The 24681-nt window shown below is 40.4% G+C and overlaps 1 protein-coding gene across 1 annotated transcript in view; it reads right to left on the minus strand.

The window, feature by feature from the left end:
• Positions 1–24681, minus strand: part of slc1a7b (solute carrier family 1 member 7b) — a 108127-nt gene that overhangs the window by 61093 nt on the left and 22353 nt on the right. The window contains exon 2 of the mRNA XM_007233109.3: positions 10539–10618. Coding sequence (XP_007233171.2) covers positions 10539–10618 — 80 coding nt within the window. The remainder of the gene's footprint in view (positions 1–10538; positions 10619–24681) is intronic.

Here is a 24681-nt window from a genome sequence, read left to right on the forward strand (position 1 = left end):
ACACCAGAAGATCTTAAACAAAGATATGTGTAAATTTCGATGTATATGCATATAATTTAAGCAACAAAAAATGGCAATGGGGTAAGCTCAACTGTTTTGATAAGATTTCTTAACATAATTGCAGATTCTCGAAATAAGTAAAGTAAGACTTAAATCAAGCAAAAATAAAATATTTTTTGGCCTAAACTTGGACAAAAGAATCAGAATAACTTGATTAGTGACTTTTTGTGGTTAATGTGGTTCAAATGACTTAATATTGAGTTAATATTTTAAGACTAATCACTATTCTTAATTCTTATCAGAAAATAAAATTAGATCATTTCACTTGCTTAGCTTACTTTTTTACATTTCACTGCAAGCAGAATAAGTTGGATAATCAGAAAATTCTGTTGAGTGAATTTTGACCTTGTTTTAAGACATTTGAACTCAAAATAAGCACAACATGTCACCAGTCAAGTTGTTTTTCCTGTGATTTTTTGCTTGGGTTTTGCTAAGATTTCTAACTTATATTCTGTCTAGGTAAGCCAATGGATTTTTTTGCGGTGTGCTTTGAAATGATGTCATTTCACTTGCTATGATTTTTTTCAGCATCCGAGAAAATGATGTGTAGCAGCTGCTTATCTGGGCAGAACAAAATGTGTTGATTATTCAGACAATAAACTCACTAATTCTCATTTTAATGGACCATTAAAACACTTTACTTTGAAGAATGTGAGTGTGGTATGCAGGTTCTCTGAAAATGAACTTGAAAGGACAATTTTCTCACAACATTTTTTCCCTGTCTGAAAACATGGGTTATATGTGCAGGCTGAGGCTCTAAGAAACTCCAGCAAACTGAGCTGAAGCTAAATATAGACCTTTTCAAGAGGCTTGAGGACGGATTAAGAGTCCCAAAATGTCCCAATCCATTGCTTTGGGTTCATTTCCTATCATCCCTTTCTTCTGAGAGTGAAAATAAAAATAGTTAAGATCCTCTCACGTATCAGTTCTTCCCACAGCCTCCTCAGCTACTTGGACCATATTGGTCTTTCTCTGTAATTTGGAAGCAAATGTGCACTGTGTGTGTCTCGGTGTGTGCCACTCATCAGAAAGCTACCAAAGTCAAGAGCTCCATCTTACAACTCAATATCCCATCAGATAATGATTCTACCCATCCTCCAGTTTTCCTCAACCCTTCAGAAATGCACTGATCAGGATGAGTGTTTCCATACCTTCCTTCTTTTATAACAGCCCTTTTATCTTGTAGTCTTTTTTAATGAAATGTATTAGTATTGTCTGTATATTTTGCAATCCACCCACTCAGTATTCTATTCTCATCACATCTGCAAGCATTTCAAAAGAATGAACTTTCAGTGCATATCTGAGAAATCTTAAGCATCAAAGCTCCAAACGATCTTTGTGTCATCTCCATAGAAAGGAGTAACCCAATCACCCAGTTCTTCTGCAAGAAGAAGAAGGAAAAATGGCCAAAGGTTACGGATTATGTGAAAGCATCTACAGTAAATCAGCAATTTTAGTTAAATATATTATATAGCAGTGATATTTGAGAAGTGAAAGGAAGTTTATAGGGTTTACAGAAAGTGTGCCATAATTCTTCAAACAAAATTAGGCACGTTCATAAATTTGGGCACCCTTGTCGTTTTATTGATTTGAATAAATTTTGCATTAATTATTGGAACACAAAATTTGTTTGGTAAGCTCAGTGACCCTTGACCTACATACAAAGGTGAATCCAATTATGAGAAAGGATTAAGGTAACCAATTACAGGTTTTTCTCCTCTTTACATCTTTTTTTTGATGAGTGGCAACACAGCAGAGGCTGTATGTGACAGTAATGCAGAGGAAGCCTTTTCTGAGCACACGCCACAAACAGAGTCGCTTCAGGTATGCTAGCGTACATTTGGAAAAGCCAACCTCATTTTGAAAAAAGGTGCTGTGGACTAATTATTTGGTTATTTGGACATTTGGAACAAGGAGTGGTATGCATGGTGGAAAATTAACACATCATCCCACCTCTTTGGAGGTGGTCTGTGGATTGTCCTTGACTGTTCTCACCATTCTTCTTCTCTGCCTTTCTGATATTTTTCTTGGCCTGCCACTTCTGGGCTTAACAAGAACTGTCCGTGTGGTCTTACATTTCCTTACTATGTTCCTCACAGTGGAAACTGACAGGTTAAATCTCTGAGACAACTTTTTGTATCCTTCCACTGAACAACTATGTTGAACAATCTTTGTTTTTAGATCATTTGAGAGTTGTTTTGATGAGCCCATGATGCCACTCTTCAGAGAAGATTCAGATAGGAGAACAACTTGCAATTGGCCACCTTCAATACCTTTTCTCATGATTGGATACACCTGGCTATGAAGTTCAAAGCTCAATGAGGTTACCAAACCAATTTTGAGCTTCAGTAAGTCAGTAAAAAGTAGTTAGGAGTATTCAAATAAATAAAATGATAAGGGTGCCCATACTTTTGCACCGGTCAAATTTTGGTTTAATGCATATTGCACAAGTACAATAGTTAGTACAATAAACCTCATTTCAATCCTGAAATATTACTGTGTCCATCAGTTATTAGCAGTGATGGTATAGTTACTTTGAAAAAGTAATCCGATTACTGATTACTCCTTTAAAAAGTAACTTAGTTACTTTATGGATTACTTGATTTTAAAAGTAACTAAGTTACTTTACAAGTTACTTTATTAGTTACTTTCAGCAGCTGCAGACACCACCTCCCGCCGCCTTAACATAAACATTATAACCAGTTTTGCCATTATTCCCTTTATTGGAAAATGCATTTTTTTTTTTTTTTTTTTTTTTTTTTATTATATGTTTTTATGGGACATTATATTAAGTCACAGTGCAAATAATAACAAAAACAATGATAACATCCGTTTTCTTCTACACAACATTTTCACATTTTCACACACACCTCCCCCCCCCCTCCCCCTATGTTGGTCTAAGACAATACAAAAAAAAAAAAAAAAAAAGATAAGCAGCGTTTTTAGACTAAACAATGAAATACAATATAAAACATACAAATGTGAATAAAAACTATATAATATTTAAAATAACAATTATATTAATGAAAGAAAAAGTAACAATGAATATAGTAGGCACACAATGTGATCGAATAGATTTATATAAAAAGTAATAATAATAATAATAGTAAAATAGATAGAGACTCTCAAGAATCAGTCAGTTTATAGACAGATGTGGTAATTGGTCAAAATAATGAAGAAGAGGTCGCCAAGTTCGGTAAAATTTGTGAGTTGAACCTTTTAGGGTAAATTTGATTTTTTCCAATTTCAGAAAGGACATTAAATCAGATAACCACATGAGGTCTGAAGGTGGCAATGGAGACTTCCAGTGTAACAGTAAACGTCTCCGAGCTATTAAAGATGAAAAAGACAAAACATTTAATTTATAGTTAGATAAGTCTAAGTAATTTAGTGGGACGCCAAATAGGGCTATTGAAGGGCAGGGGTCTATGCAAACGTCCAAAGATTCAGACATCACTTTAAAAAAACTGGACCAATAATTTTGAAGTTTTGAGCAAGACCAGAACATGTGAGTAAGGTCAGCTAATGCCACTGAACATCTGTCACACTTAGGATCCATTCCTGGGGTATACTTAGATAATCTTGTTTTACATAAATGCATTCTGTGCAAAACTTTGAACTGTATAAAATTAAGATAAGCACAAGACGAAAGATAATTAACTTCGTATACAGCTTTTTCCCACCAAGCATCCTGAAACGTTTTTCCCAGCTCCCTTTCCCATGCAGATCTAACTCTGGTTGTGGGACAATCCCCCTGCAGTAGTAAATGTTTGTATAACCTGGAGATAATACCTGTAAAATTATACGGATTTTTTAAGACATCATCCAATAAATCTTGAGGAGGCAAATAAGGGAATGTTGGGCAATATTTTTTGACAAAGCTACGAACCTGAAAGTATCGAAACAAATGATTACGGGGCAAACCAAATTTGACAGATAATTGTTCAAAGCTGGCAAACTCCCCCCCAAAAAACATATCTTTAAACTGAGAGATGCCTAATCTATTCCAAAGGTTAAAGACAGAGTCAATTCTAGAAGGGATAAACAGATGATTATTAAGTAAAGGACCATATAAAGACATATTACTGAGTTTAAAATGTTGTCGGAATTGTGTCCAAATTTTGACTGTGGAGACAACCACTGGGTTTGATGAATATTGTGTAACTGCTATCGGAAGATGTGAGCATATAAGAGCTGAAAGGGATGTGCTTTGACTGCAATATGCTTCCATTTCGCACCAATCTTGTTCCGGTTTATGAATCCAAAATAAAACCTTTTGTATATTTGCCACCCAGTAATAATATTTTAAGTTAAAAAGGCCCAATCCTCCATTAAGTCGAGGTGCCTTAAGTACACTTGTTTTAACCTTAGGAGTTTTGCCTGCCCAGATAAAGGACAGTATTATCTTGTCCACCATGGTAAAAAAGGCCTTTGTTAAAAAAATAGGGAGGCACTGAAAAAGAAATAGAAATCTGGGTAATACATTCATATTAACAGACTGAATTCGACCCGCAACAGAGAGTGGGAGCTGAGACCATCTTTGTAAATCTGCCTTAATTTGATCTACTAGCTTATCAAAATTATTCTTACGAAGTGCTAACAGAGAGTGACTGATATTTATTCCTAGATACCTAAAGCTTCCAGGAGATAGGTGGAAGGGTAGCGCTCCCTGTTGGATGTTTTTAGCGGCAGAGTTGAGTGGAAAGCACTCACTTTTGTTGAGGTTAAGTCTGTAACCTGAAAAAGAACCAAATTTGTTTAAAATCTCTAATAAATGATCAGAAGAGCCCACAGGATCTGTGATATATAATAGAAGATCATCAGCGTACAAGGAGACTCTGTGCTCAGCCCCCGCTCGAACTACTCCTCGCAAATTCCTTGACGATTTTAAAGCTATAGAGAGAGGTTCAATAACCAATGCAAATAAAAGGGGTGAAAGAGGGCAACCTTGGCGCGTTCCTCGTGAAAGAGGAAAATATTCTGAATAGCAGCTATTAGTATGTACTCTAGCCTGAGGGGCCTTATACAAAAGACGAATCCAGGAAACAAAATTTCCACCAAAACCAAATTTCTCTAAAGTTGCGAATAAATAATTCCACTCAACTCTGTCGAAAGCTTTCTCAGCATCCAATGAAATCACCACTTCTGGAAGTAAAGAGGAAGACTGGGAAAGTACAATATTAAGCAGACGGCGTATATTAGAGAATAACTGACGTCCCCTAATAAAACCGGTTTGATCCTCAGCTATTATAGATGGCATGACCGATTCAAGACGCTTACTAAGTATTTTAGCTAAAATTTTAACGTCGACATTCAAAAGGGAAATTGGACGGTAACTCCCACACTCCGACGGGTCTTTGTCTTTCTTTAAAATAAGAGAAATCGATGCTTGCGTTAGTGTAGGAGGGAGAGTTCCGGTTAAAAAAGACGCGTTAAACATTTCAAGAAGAAGGGGGGCTAATTGTTTCACAAATTTTTGGTAAAATTCAATACTGAAACCATCTGGCCCAGGTGCTTTGCCTTTAGACATTGAATTAATACTTTCTACTATTTCTTCAATTGTTAATGGCAACTCAAGATTTGCTAACACATCCTGTTCAATTTTTGGAATTTCTAATGTTCCCAGGAACTTCTCCATTTCAATCAAATTCTGGGGTTGTTCGGAAGTATAAAGTTTGCGATAATAAGCTACGAACGCATCATTTATTTCTAAAGGACAAGTTGTAAGCTGACCTGACTGTATGAGAATTTGTGGAATCAGCCTTGAGGCTGCCTGACGTTTAAGTTGATTAGCAAGAAGACGGCCTGCTTTATCTCCGTGTTCATAAAAAGTAGTTTTTGAGCGTAGTATATTATGCTCAGCTTTGTTAGTTGTAAGTAGATCAAACTGAGATTGAACTTTAATCCTTTCCTTACGAAGTTCTGGGGTATCTTGAACTGCCCGTTTCTTGTCAATATCTTGCATTTCATTAACTAATTCTTGCTGCGAGTTTATACGCTGTTTATTATGAAAAGTACTGTAAGAAATTATATTTCCTCTAAGAACTGCTTTAAGTGTTTCCCAGAGCAAAGATGGGGTAACTGAGTTAGATTGGTTTGTTTGCAGAAAGTCGTTAATGGATGTAGTAATAGATTCACAAAATTTTTTATCTGAAAGAAGTAATGTATTAAATTTCCATGTCCGATTATTTAGCCGTTTTACAGGGAAAGAGAGATCGAGAGATAGGGGTGAATGGTCTGAGATAACTATGGCGGAATACTCTGAGGCCTTTACGCTAGATAGCAATACTTTATCTAAGAAAAAATAATCAATTCTTGAAAACACTTGATGGACATGAGAGAAATAAGAGTAAATTTTAGAGCTTGGGTTAAAGAAACGCCATGGATCCACACAACCACAGTCGCTCATAAACGATTTGACTATTTTGGCCATTTTAGAGAGATTAATAGAAATGGGGTTAGACCGATCGAGATATGGACTCATAGTACAATTTAAATCACCTCCAAAAATAAGGTGATGGGTATCCAAATTAGGAATGGAAGACAGAAGTTTAGTCATAAACTGAGCATCATCCCAGTTTGGGGCATATACATTAACCAATATAACAGGTATTTGAGAAAGTTTTCCCAGGACAATTATGTAACGTCCCCCTTTGTCTGATATTGTTTTTTCCAATAAAAAATTTATTTTTTTAGAAATTAAAATCGCAGTACCCCTAGATTTTGAGTCGAAAGACGAGTGGAACACCTGTCCTATCCATGGTTTACGAAGTCTAATATGATCTTTTAAACACAGATGCGTTTCTTGAAGGAATGCTATGTCTGTCCTTAACATCTTCAGATGTTGGAAAACTCTAGATCGTTTCACTGGGCCATTTAAGCCTCGAACATTCCATGTGACTAATCTAACAGAGAGCTCTGTAGTTCCAGTATTACTGTAGTTTCCTGACATGTACCATCATATGATCAATGGAACTTTAAATAGTACACCACCGTTTTCTTGTACGTTTGTTATGTGCCTTTTGTAATTACAAAAATAAATAAATTCCACGCAGACCAACTTACATAAACATCCCCAAAATAACACACGATGAAAACGGCAGAACAATATACAAAGCAGCATTAGAAGCTGCACCAAAAGAAGAAAAAACAAACAAACAAACAAACAAACAAAAACAAAAACCTATGCTCGTCCTTCCGAAGAAGCGTGCCGCAGGTCCCAACGAAATGTGCTTCCGATACAACTAAACTACCTTAACTAACTAACTGGGACGAGCTCCTATAAAAGGTTACGAAACTGCTATTGTCCGAGTCTGAAAAAAAGTCACAACTTCAGTCATCAGATTCAGAACTACTTATACTTTGTTCCTGTTTTGTTTACACCAGGAGCTCCAAAGCATCATGTCGATTTAAACACTGATCAGTCATGTCTGCTTAGCCTGCTGTAGATAGAAAGCTTCAGCCTCAGCTGGCGTTTCAAAGAAGCTGTGCTTACCACCAAGGGTGATCCGAAGGCGAGCGGGGTAGAGTAATGCAAAAGCTACACCATCCTTGTACATTTTAGCCTTGATCCCCTTGAAAGCTGCACGCCTCCGAGCCAGACTGGAGCTCATATCAGGAAAAAACAAAATCTTCTTGCCCTGATACATGGTGCTTGGATGCTCTCTCGCCCAGCGGAGAGCGCGCTCCTTCTCTTGGAATCGGTGAAAACGGACAATCACAGCCCGAGGTCGCTCTCCTTGCGCCGGCTTAGCGACCAATGCTCGGTGCGCTCTGTCCAGCTCCGGTGGTTGTGGGAAGATCTCCTCTCCCATAATCTCAACAAGTAGCTGAGAGATGAAAGTAGATGGTGACTGACCTTCGGATCCTTCAGGCAAGCCGATAATTCTCAGGTTCTGACGTCTGGAGCGGTTCTCGAGGTCGTCTACCTTGGAAGTCAGTGTGACATTCTCTTTCAGTAGCTCCGTTAGCTTCGACTCCATACTTGCTAGCTCGTCACTGTGTTCAGAAAGTGTGCTCTCTATGACAGAGAATTTCTGACTGTGAGATTCCACTGCAGCCCTAATAGAGTCCAATGACACTTGAATAGTGCTTAGAGAGTTTTCCAACGACCTCTCCATTGAAGCGGTGAGGTCCACAGTCAGGCTACTGCGGTGTTTCTCCAGCTCAGCGACCAGGGTTGCAATAGTAATAGGAGCGTTAGCGTCCGCCATGCTAGTCGAGGTTGTTTTAGCTGTCGCTGCTGCTGTGGACGTCGGAGGGTTGAAAGTTTCTCCCTTTCCCTGCCTGGTTTGCCGTGACATTTGTACCAAATTATGGTCTGAGTTCAGGAGAACCGATGACGGTCAAATAAAAATTGATCAGACTCGGTAAAACAGCGTTTTAAAATAAATCAAACGGAGCAGATCCTCAAACGAACTTCCCCCTACATTGCCTAAACCGGAAGTCCCGGAAAATGCATTTTTAACAGCAACAATTTATCTCTATTAAGTTGAACTATTTTCTAAAAAAATAAGTTTTTTTTTATGAAAATAAGAAAATTAACTTAACATTAATATTTTTTTATAAAAAATTAAATACGGTCTTTCTTGATTTTACTAAACATAAATACTTGTTTTTATAAAAAATATATAAAATAAAGAAAGTCTTTCTTGACCTGACATATTTAACACTGTAAAACTGAACATTGAACTTGTTGTTCTCTGCAGGGCAGCAAGGAGTGGTTTTATAAAACAGAACCGTGTATATGGTCTAGACCAGGGATCACATATTTGCAGACTGCGGTCCGGGTCCAGACGTTGTCTAATACGGACCCATACCGGTCCCAACTACTGAGAAGGATTTAATTCTGACAGTGTTCATTTAAAGCACCGGAACTTTTCTTGTCTTTTCTTGCACCACAGTGAACTTCCAATCACGTGTGGTGTAAAATCTTTAAACGCTCTCCTCTGCCAATCAAATTTGTGGCAGACCGCTGCCCTGGCTAGTGAATTGGGACGCGGCCGCAAAAAAAACGCCTTTATAAAGAGATTGGGAGCCCGACAACTGGCGGAAAACGAAAACGGGCGGAAACTAAAGACACGCCGAGCGCGAGAGAGAGAGACAGGGGAGAAAGCGAGACGCGTGTGATTGGGGAAGAGCGGAGGGGGAATGGGTAAGGGAGCGGTGTGTGTGTGTGTGTGTGTGTTTGTGGAGGAGATGAGGTGGAGAGAGAGAGAGAGAGAGTAACGCACAGTGACTTAAATAAGTAACTTTAATCTGATTACTGGATTGGAAATAGTAACGTGTTAGATTACTCGTTACTGAAAAAAAGGGTCAGATTAGAGTAACGCGTTACTAAGTACTGACATCACTGGTTATTAGATATATCAAACTGAAATGGCTGTTGCAAACACCCAAATATTTAGAACTAAAAATGATTAAGATTAATGGAGGTGCCCAAACTTTTTCATATGACTGTATATATTTAATTGAAATTGCTGATCCAAACAACCAATGATTTATAAAGGAAAATCATGGAAACCTTTTCATACCACTGTATACGTATAAGGTAACAATATTGTGCATATCTATATATCTCTGTAGGATAAACAGAGAGGGAGAAAGAGATTTTATTGTTGGAATGTGTTGAAGATATTGTTGCCATTTCAGTCATACAAGGTAAAGCCTACCTTAAATCTTAGCAGAGAGAGAGAGACAGACAGAATAAGAGTTGGGTAGTGGGGGGAAGAAGGCTGCTGGATTCTCTGTTATGGATCTATATAACAAAGGTTAACTGATAGGTCTCATTCGAGTATTACTCTCCAAGTGTAACTCACTCTAATGTGTCATGTTTGACATTATTATTATTATCCATTTAAGGACCACAGAAACTTATTCATAGTCTAATAAATATCTCTAACGCCTGAAGGATGGTGACCTTAAAAAACAGAATTGGAAAGAATTCCACACACGGTTCCGAGAAGAGTTAGGCTCTCTATCCATGATGTGTTAAAGCAATCTAAAAAAGAGAATATAGAGTGGCTTCCATTCTATATGCACATTAAATAGAGAAACTGTGAAAAAATCTATTATCGGCCGAATACCTGATAATTAGAAACACCTGCAGTGCAAATGCCACCGTAACATATCACCCACATTGATAATAAGTGTGAAAAGAGTTCCAGGGGGGGTGAAAAAAGCTTGCATATGCCCACACAGTTGTAAGGTTCTTCCTCACAGGCTCTAATTTGCTTATTAGTTCCAATGAAATCTGTTTAGCCTAATGAACTCATTCTTTAATTTATACAATGTTTGAACTGCACCAGTAACACAGACAAAGATTTGCCCAGCAACTGCCTCAGGTTGTCAGCACAGCATGTGCCACCTGCTCCTTATATGTTCCCAGATTCATTCAATCATGCAGGCTGTGGTGATTTAGCTTGCTGCCATTCACATACGTACTGAAATTCTTTTAATAGAGCCGAAAGAGCATTTACCTGGAAACCACGAGGGGCAGAATCAGCATCTTCAGCATTCTCATCAGGAGCTCTCCCGGGAACTGGAAGTACTTCACTTCCTACAGAAAAAGCAGAGCAAACACTTAACCTTCAGATAGCACTGGATTTGTTCATAGTGGCACACTTCACAAAATATAGTATAAATCTAAGACTGAAGTAGACAGAAATCCCACTGTACCAACTAGTGTATGGGAAATGTTTGGTATGCTTGCCTTGTTGAAATCTGCTTATGAATCTCTGCGGCCCGTTTCAAGCAGGCACGCATACCGAACAACTGCCTAGGGCCAGATGTGGCCTGGGGCCCACAGACAACAACTGGTTATGAACTGAATGCAAGAACAAACTGTGTGATTGTCCCTTTAAATTCTGTGACAGCCCAATTAGAGCTTAGATCTTCTGCAGAAACCAAGATTTTCTGTTTCGGTATAATGAGTGTGTAGTGGTACCCTTATTTTTTATTTTTTTGCACTTAGGCTATATATGCTTAAAATAATAAAAAATGTTAATTATATTTGAGTAGACAGGGAGATCGGTTCTTAAAGAATGTTTTTCTTAAATAATAGGTCTATGCTTCTTCAGTGTTACAATGTTAATAAACATAATTCTGAACTCATTCAAAAAGTCCAGAAAATATATATTTTTTAATGCTCTACTTACTTACAAAAATGTTGGGTTTAAATTGGAAAATATAATAAAATGGTTGTATGCAGACCAGAGTTTGGAGTCCTATAAAACATAAATATCAAAAGGTTATTATTTCACAGCACAAAATTCATAAAGATCTCATTCTCATGTATTCAAGGTATATGTTTTAGAATTTTTGGAAGTAAAACCTAAGGAAAGTGTCCATTCAGTTTTGCATAAACCAGAATTTGATAGGTCAAGCCTAGGAAAAATGTCAATTCAGGTTTACATAATCCAGATTTTGGAGTCCTATAAAACCAGCAAATCAAAACTGTTATCAAATGACACCATTAAATTCTTGAAGAACACATTCCATACTATTAATTACAGATGTTATAAAGTTATAAGTTATATTACTGTAGCATATTGGAGTAATGGGAGGTCCAACCTAGGAAAAACGTCTGTTCGGTCCAGAATTTGGAGTCTTATAAAACCAAGACATCAAACTGTTATCGACTGACACAATTAAATCCACATTCCACACTATTATTTATAAAAGATATAAGTGATATTACTGTAGCCTATTGGAGTAATGGGGGGTCAAACCTAAAAAAAAAAAAAGTCTATTATACCACATTTAGTTCAGACCCTGCAGTGTGATTGGCTGAGAGGCATGCTATGAGTGCCGCCAGTAATGCACTGTTACCAAAACTTCTCCATCCCTGGGTAGCAGATTGTCTGCATCAGGTCCCTGCCCTGAGATCTGATGGTGTTTATTTTGTTAAATGTCACTGCCTTTTCTTGAGTTAATATATTATTAAATATGCTATACAATTATTTATTATTATAATATTATGCAATATATCTGCAGTATATTTCATTTGTGTTCTGCTTATACTTTGAATGTGAGCCTTGTGCTGAAGAATTTCGTGAATCTAAGCTTACTGAATCGCTTTACTCACCCAAATAAACAGTTTTCAGGAGAGAAATCTATGTAGAATAACATCCAGCGCCCATTTGACTTTACAAGAAAACCTTTTTTTTTGCAGTTTTGTTTACGTAGCTTAGCTTTACTTAACTTAGTTGGGTACCACCCCACCATCACCCAGTGGAGAGAACTGCTCAATTAGAAGTTGCTTTTAGTGTCTCTTAAAATGCGCCTTATAATCCAGTGCGCCGTATGTATGAAAATAGACCAGAAAATAGACATTAATTGATAGATAGATAGATAGATAGACAGACAGACAGACAGACAGACAGACAGACAGACAGACAGATAGATAAATACTTTATTTATCCTGAAGGAAATTTAACAGCCAGTAGCAGTTACACAACACAGTAGAAACAAATAATACACAGTAGAAACAAACAATAAGTGTAGTACAATAAGAGAGCACAAGTGAGGGATATAAGACTCAAGGTGTCGTGGCAAGGACAGCTGTCCTCAGCCCGCTCCTTATCCACTGGGGTTCGCCAAGGTTCGGTACTGGGACCCCTTCTCTTCTCCATATACACCACCTCTCTTGGTCAGGTTATCCGCTCACACGGATTTTCCTACCATTGCTTTGCTGATGACACCCAGCTATACCTGTCGTTCTCACCTGAAGATCACTCAATCTCTGCACGGATTTTGCAGTGTCTCTCTGACATATCCTCATGGATGAGGGAGCATCACCTTCAATTAAATCTCTCAAAGACTGAACTTCTGGTTATACCAGCAAAACCATCTTTTCAACACAACTTCTCTATAAGTATCGACTCTCTCTCTCTCTCACCGACAAAGGTTGCTAGGAACCTGGGTGTTCTGGTTGATGACCAACTCTCCTTCACGCACCATGTGGCCTCAGTTGCTCGGTCCTGCCGCTTTGCGCTCTATAACATCTGAAAAATTAGACCGTTCCTGACGCAACAGGCCACCCAACTCCTGGTGCAAGCGGTCGTCATCTCACGCCTCGACTACTGCAATGCCCTGCTAACTGGCCTCCCGGCCTGTGTAGTAAAACCACTCCAGATGATCCAGAACGCAGCAGCACGTCTGGTCTTCAACCAGCCAAAACGGGCACATGTCACCCCGCTGCTCATTGAGCTCCATTGGCTACCAGTTGATGCTCGCATCAAATTCAAAACTCTTACAATTGCCTACAAGGTGATGTCAGAACAGCTCCTTCCTACCTGCACTCGCTCCTGAAGGCTTACACTACATCCCAGCCGCTGCGCTCCTCCAGTGAACGTCGCCTCACTTTGACAAACATTCACACAAAGCAATCCAGACTGTTCTCATACAGAGTTCCCCAATGGTGGAACAAACTACCTTCTACTACCAGATCAGGAGAATCTCTCGCTATCTTTAAGAAACTCCTGAAGACAGAGCTCTTCAAAGAGCACTTACTCTCTTAACACCTCTAACACACTAACTACTTCTAACCTCATTTCCTTCTTCCTCTCCTTCACTCCTCTATCCTATTATTCCCCTTTGACCTCCTTTTATCCCTATCCAAAAATGTTTTTCCTTTAAACTTATTTTACATTGTACTTGACTATTGTAAGTCGCTTTGGACAAAAGCGTCTGCCAAATGTAATGTAATGTAATGTAATGTAATGTAATGTAATGTAAAAGACTCTACACTATAAAATTCTAAACTGAGACTTAAAAATATATTTACATAAATATATAAATACAAAAACTATAGAAAGTGTGGAAGTAATCAGTCATATATATGAGGTAGTGCAGTAAAAGAATAAATTAAGTATAGGAGCTATCAGCAGATATGACAATATTAAACAAAAACCTGTGCAAGTATTGTATTTAAGTTAGGTGTGTAGTGTAGTGTCCGGGGGTGCAAATGTACAGGATGTACAGTAAAGTGATAAAGTGTCCAGGGGTGTAAATTTACAGGTAGATAGTATGCCTTAAAATACGGTGCGCCTTAGAGCGGAAAAAATTGGTAAACTTTCGATTTTTACTTATACCATTTTTTCCCACTTATAGTATCATGACCTAAGCTGTGGCAGTAAGCGAACGAACGTAACGATTTACACTTTTGCTCGCTATGCTTCGTACAAGACTCTGTGGGCCAATCTAAGAGCAGCCCACAAGCTGTCTCTAATAGTCCAAACGGCTCCGCAAGTGATGTTGTCAGCAGCATGGCAGACGTGAGTGGTGAGATCAATGCATAACAAGTGCAGGTATCAGACCACTACAGACCACAGTAATTTACTGTCAGACTACAGATAATTGCTCTATTTTCATTATAGGTCTTTCCTGTGAGCAAACTGATGTCATTTGTTTATTTAATTTTCATTTATTTGCATAATGGGTGTGTTACCTCCCAGCCCTCAGTCACCATCTATGTGTAGTCTTGCCCACCAGGGCTACCTACTTTGTGAGGTGTGTTCAGGTAAATTTCTTGTGTATTTCTATCATGGCGGCGAGAAATACAGGTGCGGCACTGACTGATTAAAACCCTGACAACAGTCAACAGTCTTAACACTATATCTTCACACTATCCTCTGCTGAGATTCACAACAGCACCGCTGTTACAATCCCAATGTGCCAAATTCAGAATGCACCTCTTAAAGGTCTTAAACCAAACAAAACCATGATTAATTACGACAATTAGTTGCACATATTTGTTTTGTGCCTTCACAATACCAAAAACACATTGACACGTGCTAAATCTAGCTGGGCAAAGCGCCATTGACCATTGTGCTATAGAACGCTAAAGGCTAAAAAAAATAGCCCTAAGGCTAAAAAAAAAAAAAAAAAAAACAACTATAAAACAAACAACAGACTAACAAGGTCAAACAACCAAGAAGTCAAATAAACAAACAAAAAAAAAAAAACAGACATTCAGCAGGCACAAACACGGCAGTAGTGTGGCTCTAACAAACAACACCAATAAAAACACCAAGGCGCTCGAAACACAACAGAGAACAAAGGAAAACATGGGGTATATTTACACACAGACACAGACAAGGAACACCTGGGATAGATAACGAAGGGGCTGGGTTACAAACAACACAGGTGGAAACAAATGACGAGGCGGGGCTCTGGCAGAGACAAGATAATAACAAAACAATGTGCTTAAACATGTGCCTAAAGAGCATAGGTGTCACGTCTGGTGCTGTTAGCTCCTCTGTCCCTTCCACACCCAGCTCTAACGGAGGTTCTCAGGTTAACAACTACACTACCCAGAATGCATCACCCGCTGACATCACGCACTCACCTGATCACGTGACACCTCACCTGCTTCCTCCAGGAAGCCCCGAATACTGATTACTGGCACTATAAAGGTGCACGCCAAACAGACTTCATCGCCGCGTATTGTAGGTTATCCTCATACAAAGCGTTACTTATCTCTTGTCTCAGTTTACTTTGTGTATGACCTTGCCTTTTGTTTCCCGACGCCGATTTTTGCCTCTGCCTTTGATATTGGATTGTTTTGTGTATGACCTGGACTGTGCTTTCACCACCGCCTCTTGGATTATCTCTGATACTGGATTGCTTGTGTATGAACTCTGGACTGTCTCTCGTTTATGGTATGGTTTTGTCTTCATTGATCTGTCTACTGGTGATCACCCTTGTTTCTGTATCGACCCTGAATACATCTGTTTATTCTTATAATAAACATCTATTGTTTTTATCAGTATCTGCGCTTGTCTGCTATTCTGTTCTGACCATGACAGAATACGCGGCCGTACAAGATCAGATAGCAGATACTGAGGCTATTAGATCTGGTTTAGCCAACCAGGGGAGGCTACTCGGTCAGCACCAGCAAACGCTCGCTGGTGTGACCCAAGCTGTTTCGGAGCTAGCCCGCCAGCAAACCACGCAGCAGCAACAACTAGCTGAGCTGCTAGCTCACCTCAGAGGCGTAACTGAGCCTAGCCCTAGCCCGTTAGCTACCCCCAGTATGCCTAACGCTAACTCTTCTGTGCCTGGATTTTCTGTCTCTAAACCGGAGTTGTTTGATGGGGATCCGGAAAAATGCAGCGGTTTTCTTTTACAATGCTCCGTGTTTTTCAGTAATTCACCGCCTACAACCGATAAAGCTAAGATCGGTTTTGTTATCTCACGGCTTTCTGGTAAGGCACTCGAGTGGGCTACAGCTATTTGGGAAGAACTTTCTGGGGCTAGTTACACTGACTTTTTAGCTACTTTCCGCTCAGTGTTTGATCATTCGCGTTATGGACAATCTAATGGAGAACTTTTGCTGGCTCTAAAGCAAGGTCAGAAGCCGGTGGCTTCCTACGCTCTGGAGTTTCGCACTCTTGCAGCTGGTAGTGGGTGGAATAACGCTGCTTTGATCAACGTGTTTAGATGCGGACTTAACCCAGATGTACAGAGGGAATTAGCCTGCAGAGATGATTCACTGACCCTGGATCAGCTCATCTCACTGTCGATCCGGTTGGATCAACTTCTCTCGCACCGACCCAAGATCAGTCCTCGCACTCAACACACTCCTGTGTCTCTGACCCGCGCTCCCACTCCGGAGAAAGCTGCGCTGCCTGCCCCAGAGCCCATGGATATCCAGAAAACCCGGCTAACTCCAGAGGAGCGACAGCGTCGAATCCGGCTTCGCCTATGCCTTTATTGTGGGGAGGCCGGGCATTTCAAGGCTGAGTGTGGTCTCCTGACCCGACCTGTGAAAGCTCCAGCCCTGGGACAGCGCGTGGAGTGCTCTCCACGCGCTAACGTGGTACGTAAGCATAACACAATCCTTCGCTCTAAATGTTTTTCTTTGCCTGTAAATATTATGTTACCTACTGGTATGCTCTCTGTCCCAGCGCTTGTAGATTCCGGGTCGGAGGGGAACTTCATCAGTCTGGACCTAGTTAAGGAGCATGGAGTACCCACCAGAGAACTTCTACGTCCATTAGCCATCCATGCTGTTGATGGAAAGACTGTTCGCTCCAAGCCGGTTACCCTGCAGACTCTGCCCATCACTCTTCAAGCCAGCGCTCTCCATTATGAGGAACTACCACTCTTCGTGCTTCCCTGCACCGAACATCCTGTTATCCTGGGCATGCCATGGCTGAAGACTCACGATCCCACTGTCTCCTGGCGCGATGGGGATATCACGGTTTGGTCTGCTCACTGTCATGAACATTGTTTAGCTCTGGATAGTTTAGTTATTCAGTCCACTACTGTGGAAAGTCCCCATGTTTCTGAATCTCCTGTTATTCCTCCCGAATACTCTGATTTGCTTGAGGTTTTCAGTAAAGACAATGCTACTAAGTTGCCTCCTCATCGCCCATGTGATTGTGCCATTGACCTAGTGGAGGGTGCCACCTTACCCAAAGCTAGAGTTTACCCCCTTACTCTCGATGAGGAGAAGGCTATGACAGATTACGTTTCCGAAGCGTTAGCTCAGGGTTTCATTCGCCCGTCAAAATCTCCTGTTGGTTCGGGTTTCTTCTTTGTGAAGAAAAAAGACGGTGGACTGAGGCCCTGTATAGATTACCGAGGTTTAAACGCTATCACTAAAAAATTTGCGTACCCCCTGCCTCTCATTCCGTGTGCACTTGAACAGTTGCGCAACGCCTCTTACTTCACCAAACTCGATTTGCGTAGTGCGTACAATTTAATCCGCATTAAGGAGGGGGATGAGTGGAAAACTGCATTCACTACTACTAATGGCCACTATGAATACATGGTTATGAGTTATGGTCTCGCTAACGCCCCCGCCGTGTTTCAGTCATTTATGAATGACATTTTTAGAGACATGATTGGCAAGTTCGTCACACTTTTTATAGACGACATTCTGATCTATTCGTCTGATTTTGACTCTCACGTGCAGCATGTTCGTTCGGTCCTCCAACGTTTATTGGAGAACAATCTCTATGCTAAAGCCGAGAAATGCGAGTTCCATCTTCAGAGAGTCGCATTTCTCGGCTATGTTATCAGCTCCCAGGGAGTTCTTATGGATGACTGTAAAGTAGACGCCGTCACTAGTTGGCCCACTCCCCTGTCCATCAAAGATCTCCAGCGTTTTTTGGGATTTGCAAATTTTTATAGGCGTTTTATTCGTAACTTCAGCAGTATAGCTGCCCCACTCACCGCACTCACTAAGAACGCCACTAAGATCCTTAAATGGTCTCCTGAAGCCGACCAGGCATTTAATAAGTTAAAAGCTGCTTTCGTTTCAGCTCCAGTTCTCATGCACCCCAAACCTGAACTACCGTTTACAGTCGAGGTCGACGCATCTGATACTGGCGTTGGGGCTGTTCTTTCCCAACGCAGCGGTTCACCGCCTAAGCTACATCCCATAGCCTTCTTCTCTCGTAAAATGTCACCTGCTGAGCGCAACTATGGTATAGGGGATAGAGAGTTATTGGCTGTCAAATTGGCTCTAGAGGAGTGGCGTCACTGGCTGGAGGGGGCTGCACACCCATTTACCGTACTTACTGATCACAAAAACTTGGAATATCTACGCACTGCTAAACGTCTAAACCCCCGTCAAGCTCGTTGGTCCTTGTTTTTCTCGCGATTTGATTTTTCTATCTCATTTCGTCCAGGTCACCGTAATACTAAAGCTGACGCATTATCCCGGGTTTTCAGTTCGTCAAATGAGGGTAGCCACCCTTCCGAACCAGAACGCATTCTACCACCCACAGTTCGTATAGCTGCCATTAGATGGGAACTTGACGATCTTATTCAGCAAGGTTCAGTTAACACACCACCTCCGGAGGGTTGTCCTCCTCACAAGATTTTTGTACCTGAGCAATTTCGCGAACGACTCATTGGCTGGGCACATTCTGCCCTTACTTCTGGTCACCCAGGGGTTACACGTACGCTGCAACTGATCTCAGCTCGCTATTGGTGGGAAACCATGCGAGCTGACATACACTCATTCGTAGCTTCCTGTTCTGTCTGTGCACAATGCAAAACACCCAAAACCCTTCCAGCCGGTAAGCTAGTTCCTCTACCCGTCCCAGACAGACCCTGGTCACACATTGCTGTAGACTTTGTCACAGACCTACCTGAATCTGAGGGTTACACCACTGTTCTTACTGTTGTTGACAGATTTTCTAGGGGAGTAAAGTTTATCCCTTTTCCAGCACTACCCACTGCTCTTCAGACAGCTCAGGCTATATACACACACATCTTTAGACACTTTGGTATTCCGGAGGACATCCTCTCCGATAGGGGTCCTCAATTTACTTCCAGAGTATGGAAATCCTTTTTTGAACACTTAGGAGTGCACGTTAGTCTCACCTCTGGTTTTCACCCCACTAGCAATGGTCAATGTGAACGAGTTAACCAGGAATTAGGAAAATTTCTTAGATTGTACTGTTTCAAACATCCTACAGAGTGGTCTCAGTATCTCATTTGGGCGGAAATAGCCCAAAACTCACTCACTAACTCCACATCTGGTCTTACACCCTTTCAGTGCGTTCTGGGGTACCAGCCTCCGTTAGCTCCGTGGACAGCTGTGTCTTCCGATGTACCCGCCGTGGATGACTGGATGAAGCGGAGTGAGCAGGTGTGGGAGGAAACACATCAGCAGGTTTCTGAGGTCTTGCGCAAATACAAGGAGCAGTCTGACAGACACCGAGGTACCACCCCCCAATACCAGCCCGGAGATCGTGTGTGGTTGTCGACCCGGGACTTGAGGTTTGAGGGGTCCTGTAGGAAACTACTACCCAAGTATATTGGCCCGTTTAAAGTTCTTTCACAAGTCAATGACGTTACTTATAAGATTGAGTTGCCTTCTCAGTACAGAGTGCATAACTCATTTCATGTTTCCTTGCTCAAGCCTCTTGTCCCAGGTCCGCTGGCTGAGGGTGTTCCAGACGACGTGCCGCCCGCGGCAGTGGAGGGGGAGGCTTCGTCTACCTATGCGGTTCGAGAGGTGCTGGATTCCCGCAGGCGTGGCGGTGTGCTCCAGTATCTCATAGACTGGGAGGGTTACGGCCCTGAGGAGCGTTGCTGGGTTGCCGCTGGGGATGTGCTGGATCCTGCTCTTCTGGCCGAATTTCATGCCCGTCACCCTGGTAAACCTGCTCCTAGACCCCGTGGGCGTCCCAAGCGCTCACTCTCCTCCTCGGTTCCGGTGCGTCGGGGTTCCCAGTCTCGCATCCCCCGCCTGTCTGGCACCTCTGTGGTTTCTCCTGCTCCTCCCGCCGGTACTCCCTGCCCGTCGGGTGGACGTCGTCGTGGTCGTCCCCGTTCCGTCTCCGTCTCGACTCCCTCGGGGGGAGGTACTGTCACGTCTGGTGCTGTTAGCTCCTCTGTCCCTTCCACACCCAGCTCTAACGGAGGTTCTCAGGTTAACAACTACACTACCCAGAATGCATCACCCGCTGACATCACGCACTCACCTGATCACGTGACACCTCACCTGCTTCCTCCAGGAAGCCCCGAATACTGATTACTGGCACTATAAAGGTGCACGCCAAACAGACTTCATCGCCGCGTATTGTAGGTTATCCTCATACAAAGCGTTACTTATCTCTTGTCTCAGTTTACTTTGTGTATGACCTTGCCTTTTGTTTCCCGACGCCGATTTTTGCCTCTGCCTTTGATATTGGATTGTTTTGTGTATGACCTGGACTGTGCTTTCACCACCGCCTCTTGGATTATCTCTGATACTGGATTGCTTGTGTATGAACTCTGGACTGTCTCTCGTTTATGGTATGGTTTTGTCTTCATTGCTCTGTCTACTGGTGATCACCCTTGTTTCTGTATCGACCCTGAATACATCTGTTTATTCTTATAATAAACATCTATTGTTTTTATCAGTATCTGCGCTTGTCTGCTATTCTGTTCTGACCATGACAATAGGACTAAGAACACAAACAAGAACCCAGGACAGGAGAACAGAAGACAAGTAAAAGGGACAAGAAAAGAACAAACACTACGAATAAAAAGGGCTAAGCTGTAACAATGGTCACCTGCTTGCTCTCTGTCTTGGCCATATGAGCATGTTGTTGTTTTTATTTTTTTAATGCAAAGAGTGACTTAAGAAACAAAATTTTGTAATTATTAACTGAAGACTCCTAACACTGCATTGGCCCAAATAACAATAACCTTTTAAGTCACTCTGAATAAATGTGTCAGCTAAATGCCATAAATGTAAATGTATTCATGCAGAATCTGGGCTGCACTCTACCTAAATAAAGAAAGTGCATTTTGCTACCTTAAAAAAATAATGCATAAAATGCATCCAGCTAATTACTGTAATTTGACAGGACAATCTTGTATAGTGTATGTAAAGTTTAAACATGTCGTGTCCAATCTCAGACAAGGAGGAAATGGATTTAGTGGGAGACAATCATGCAAAGTGATTTTAAAGCAAGGTTTCAAAATCTACTTTCCAGGAAACCAACTAAAAGTAAAGAAGAGTCTTTAGCTTAGCTTCTAAGAGACAGTAAAGATCAGCTGTCCTGCACTAGAGTGATCATCGGATTGGATGGGAAAATTCCCACTGGTTACGTGAAGCTTCAGGTTGATTATTGAGTAGCACTGGATTGCTGTAGTCATTGCACACTTCATTTCCCACAATGCTCAGTATAAATGTCACGTTTCATGTTCATTGTAATAAAGCTGAACTAAAATGAGCTCGGTAGTTTAATAAATAAAGTACAGAGTAAAATTGACAGTGTTAAATTAACTCTGCCACAGATTACATATGGTCTCACTCTCTACAGTGGCTTGCAAAAGTTTTCACACCCCTTGAAGTTTTTCCCATTTTGTCACCTTACAACCACAAACTTACACGTATTGTATTGAGATTTTAAGTGATAGACCAAAAGTCCAAAGACCAAAGTAACACATAATTGTGAAGTGGAATGAAAATGATACATGGTTTTCAAAATTGTATTCAAATAAAAGTTTTCAGACCCTTTTACTCTAGAATACCTAAATAATGTCCAGTGCAGTCAATTGCCACTTGATTCAGAAGTCACTTAATGAGTTAATAGAGTCCAGCTGTGTGGCTAGGTTTTTTTTTTTCCTACAATGCCACTGTATTCTTTCTTTTTGCCACCCCTCCAAAAATGTATTAATTGAGTGAATTCTGAAGGCAGTTGATTGCACTTGATTTTATTCAGGGGTTTTACAGTAAATGGGTCTGAAAACTTTTGTATGAGGCAACTGAGGCCTGCAGGTCTTTGGATGTTGTTTGTGACCTCCTGGATGAGTCGTCGCTGCACTCTTGGGGTCATTGTGATTGGCCAGTCACTCCTAGGAAGGTTCACCACTGTTCCACGATTTCGCCATTTGTGGACAATGGCTCTCTCTTGTGGTTCGCTGGATTCCCAAAACTTTAGAAATGAATTCATAACCTTTTCCAGACTGATAGATCTCAATTACTTTCTTTCTCATTTTTTTCTGATTTTCTTACTTCTTATTGGATATTGGCAGGTCATATGTAAGTGATTATGAACAGGTGTGGCAGTAATCAGGCCTGGGTTATGGTTATGGTATGTTTTAACTGGGGGGCAAACAGGTTTTTTTTTTCTCCCTTAATAATAAAAAGTGAGTTGTCTTTGACTAATATTAAAATTTATTCAATGATTTGAAACAATCAAGAGTGATAACTTGCAAAAATAAAAAATAAATCATGAAGGGGTGTAAGAATATTACACCACTGTAAAGTCATTGTTTCCACCTTATGTCTCAGAGACAGTAATAAAACCCATTTTCACTCCTACCCGGAGGATGCTGGCTTCCATATGAAACACTGGGTGGTCTGCAGTGCTCATATTTGTGTTTCACTGCTTTATTATTATTAGATAAAGGGTAAATTTGCATGTAGTGTATCTGCTGCTGTGTGTCGTGGTGTTTATTTGTTGGTGTGTTTTTATCATGTTGTAGTTTAGAGATGAGCCCGGGAGCTCAGGCTGCCTCTGCCGTGCTGCTGTTTACTGATGCTCTTGCTGAGATAGCGCTAAGCACTAAATGTGTGTGTGTGTGCGCGTGCATGTGTGTGTGTGTGTGTGTGTGTGTGTGTGCGCGTGCGTGTGTGTGTGTTTGTTACATCATGCTGTGTGTGTTGCTGCTCTCGTGCTCATCTCACACATCGGCTCAAATGTAATTTTGCAATCATGTAATCTGGGAACTGGATGTTATGGGCTTCACTCCACACACACTCTCACACACACGCACACGCACGCACACACACACGCACACACACACACACACGCACGCACACACAGATAAAAAGAGAGATGAAAGGGAATGAGTGAAAGTGAGTGGGAGTGAGTGAGAAAGGGATACAGGCATTAGCTATGATTTGTTTAGTTTGGTTTCATTTCATTTGGATTAATATTTTTGGATTTGGTCTGTTTTATTTTGTTTCAGTCTGTTAAAGTTCAGTTCATTTTAGTTCAGTCTATTTTATTCTGGTCTACTTAGTTTGGTTCAGTCAGTTTTAATTTGGTCTGTTTAAGTTTGGCTTTGTTGTAGTTTACTTCAGTCTATTCTAGTTTATTTCTGTTTCTTTTAGTGTGGTCTGGTTTAATTGCACTAAATTAGTTTTATATTTTAATTAATCTGATGAATTTGATTATTTGAAAGTTGTTTAGTTTGTTTTCTAGTTTTGTTTATTCTGTTTTTGTTTGGTTTAGTCTATTTTAGTGTTTTTAGAGATTTTATAGTTTTTATTCTGTTTAGTTTAGTTTGTTTTAGTTTTTTATTGATTTCTCTTTTGTTTATTCTATTGCAGTTTGGTTTAGTTTATTTTAGTTTAGTCTGTTCTCATTTAGTTTTTTCTGTTTTAGTTTGGTTTAGTCTATTTTAGTTTTGTTTCTGTTTATTTCTTTCATTTTGTTTTGTCTGTTTAAGTTTAGTTTAGTTTGTTTTATTTTAGTTTAGCATGTTTTCATTTGATTTTGTCTACGTTAGTTTAGTTTAGTCTGTTTTATTATTTTCTTTTGGTTTTGGTTCTTTTTCTTTGTTATTTGTATATTTGTTTAGTCTCTATTTAGATTATGGTAGATCATTTTCTTGTTTGGATTGGCCTATTAAGTTTCAGCTTGATATAATGATATAATATATAATTTTTATTGTAGTTTTGTTTAGTTTTTTTTTTTTAATTAAGATTTATTTGGTTTGACTTTTTTGTCTATTGAAATCTTTGAAATTTGTTTTATTTTGGATATTGTTCCCTTTCAGGATTCCAGGAGGGAAGGAGTGTGTGTGAGTGTGTAGGTGTGTTTGTACGTGTGTGTGTGTGTGTGTGTGTGTGTGTGTGTGTGAGTTTGTGTGTTTGTATTTGTGTGTGGTGGGGGGGGGGGGTATATCTGTCTGTGATAATGGGGGCTAAAGAGCTTTACTGGCCTGCAGCAGCATTAGCTACAGCTTAGTCTGCACTGCATCAAATCACTACACTACGGGTGTGTACATGCATGTATGTGTGTGTGTGTGTCTGTGATGGGGGTGTTTATGTTACTTATTGCCTATTAACAGAGAGGCTGATAGACAGAGTGCGTTGTTGCGTTTCTGTAAAATTATAATGCACTAAGTATACCAACTAAACAGGCAAAGCAAGCA

This window comes from Astyanax mexicanus, chromosome 13 (genome assembly GCF_023375975.1).
Source record: "Astyanax mexicanus isolate ESR-SI-001 chromosome 13, AstMex3_surface, whole genome shotgun sequence".
NCBI lineage: Eukaryota > Metazoa > Chordata > Actinopteri > Characiformes > Acestrorhamphidae > Astyanax > Astyanax mexicanus.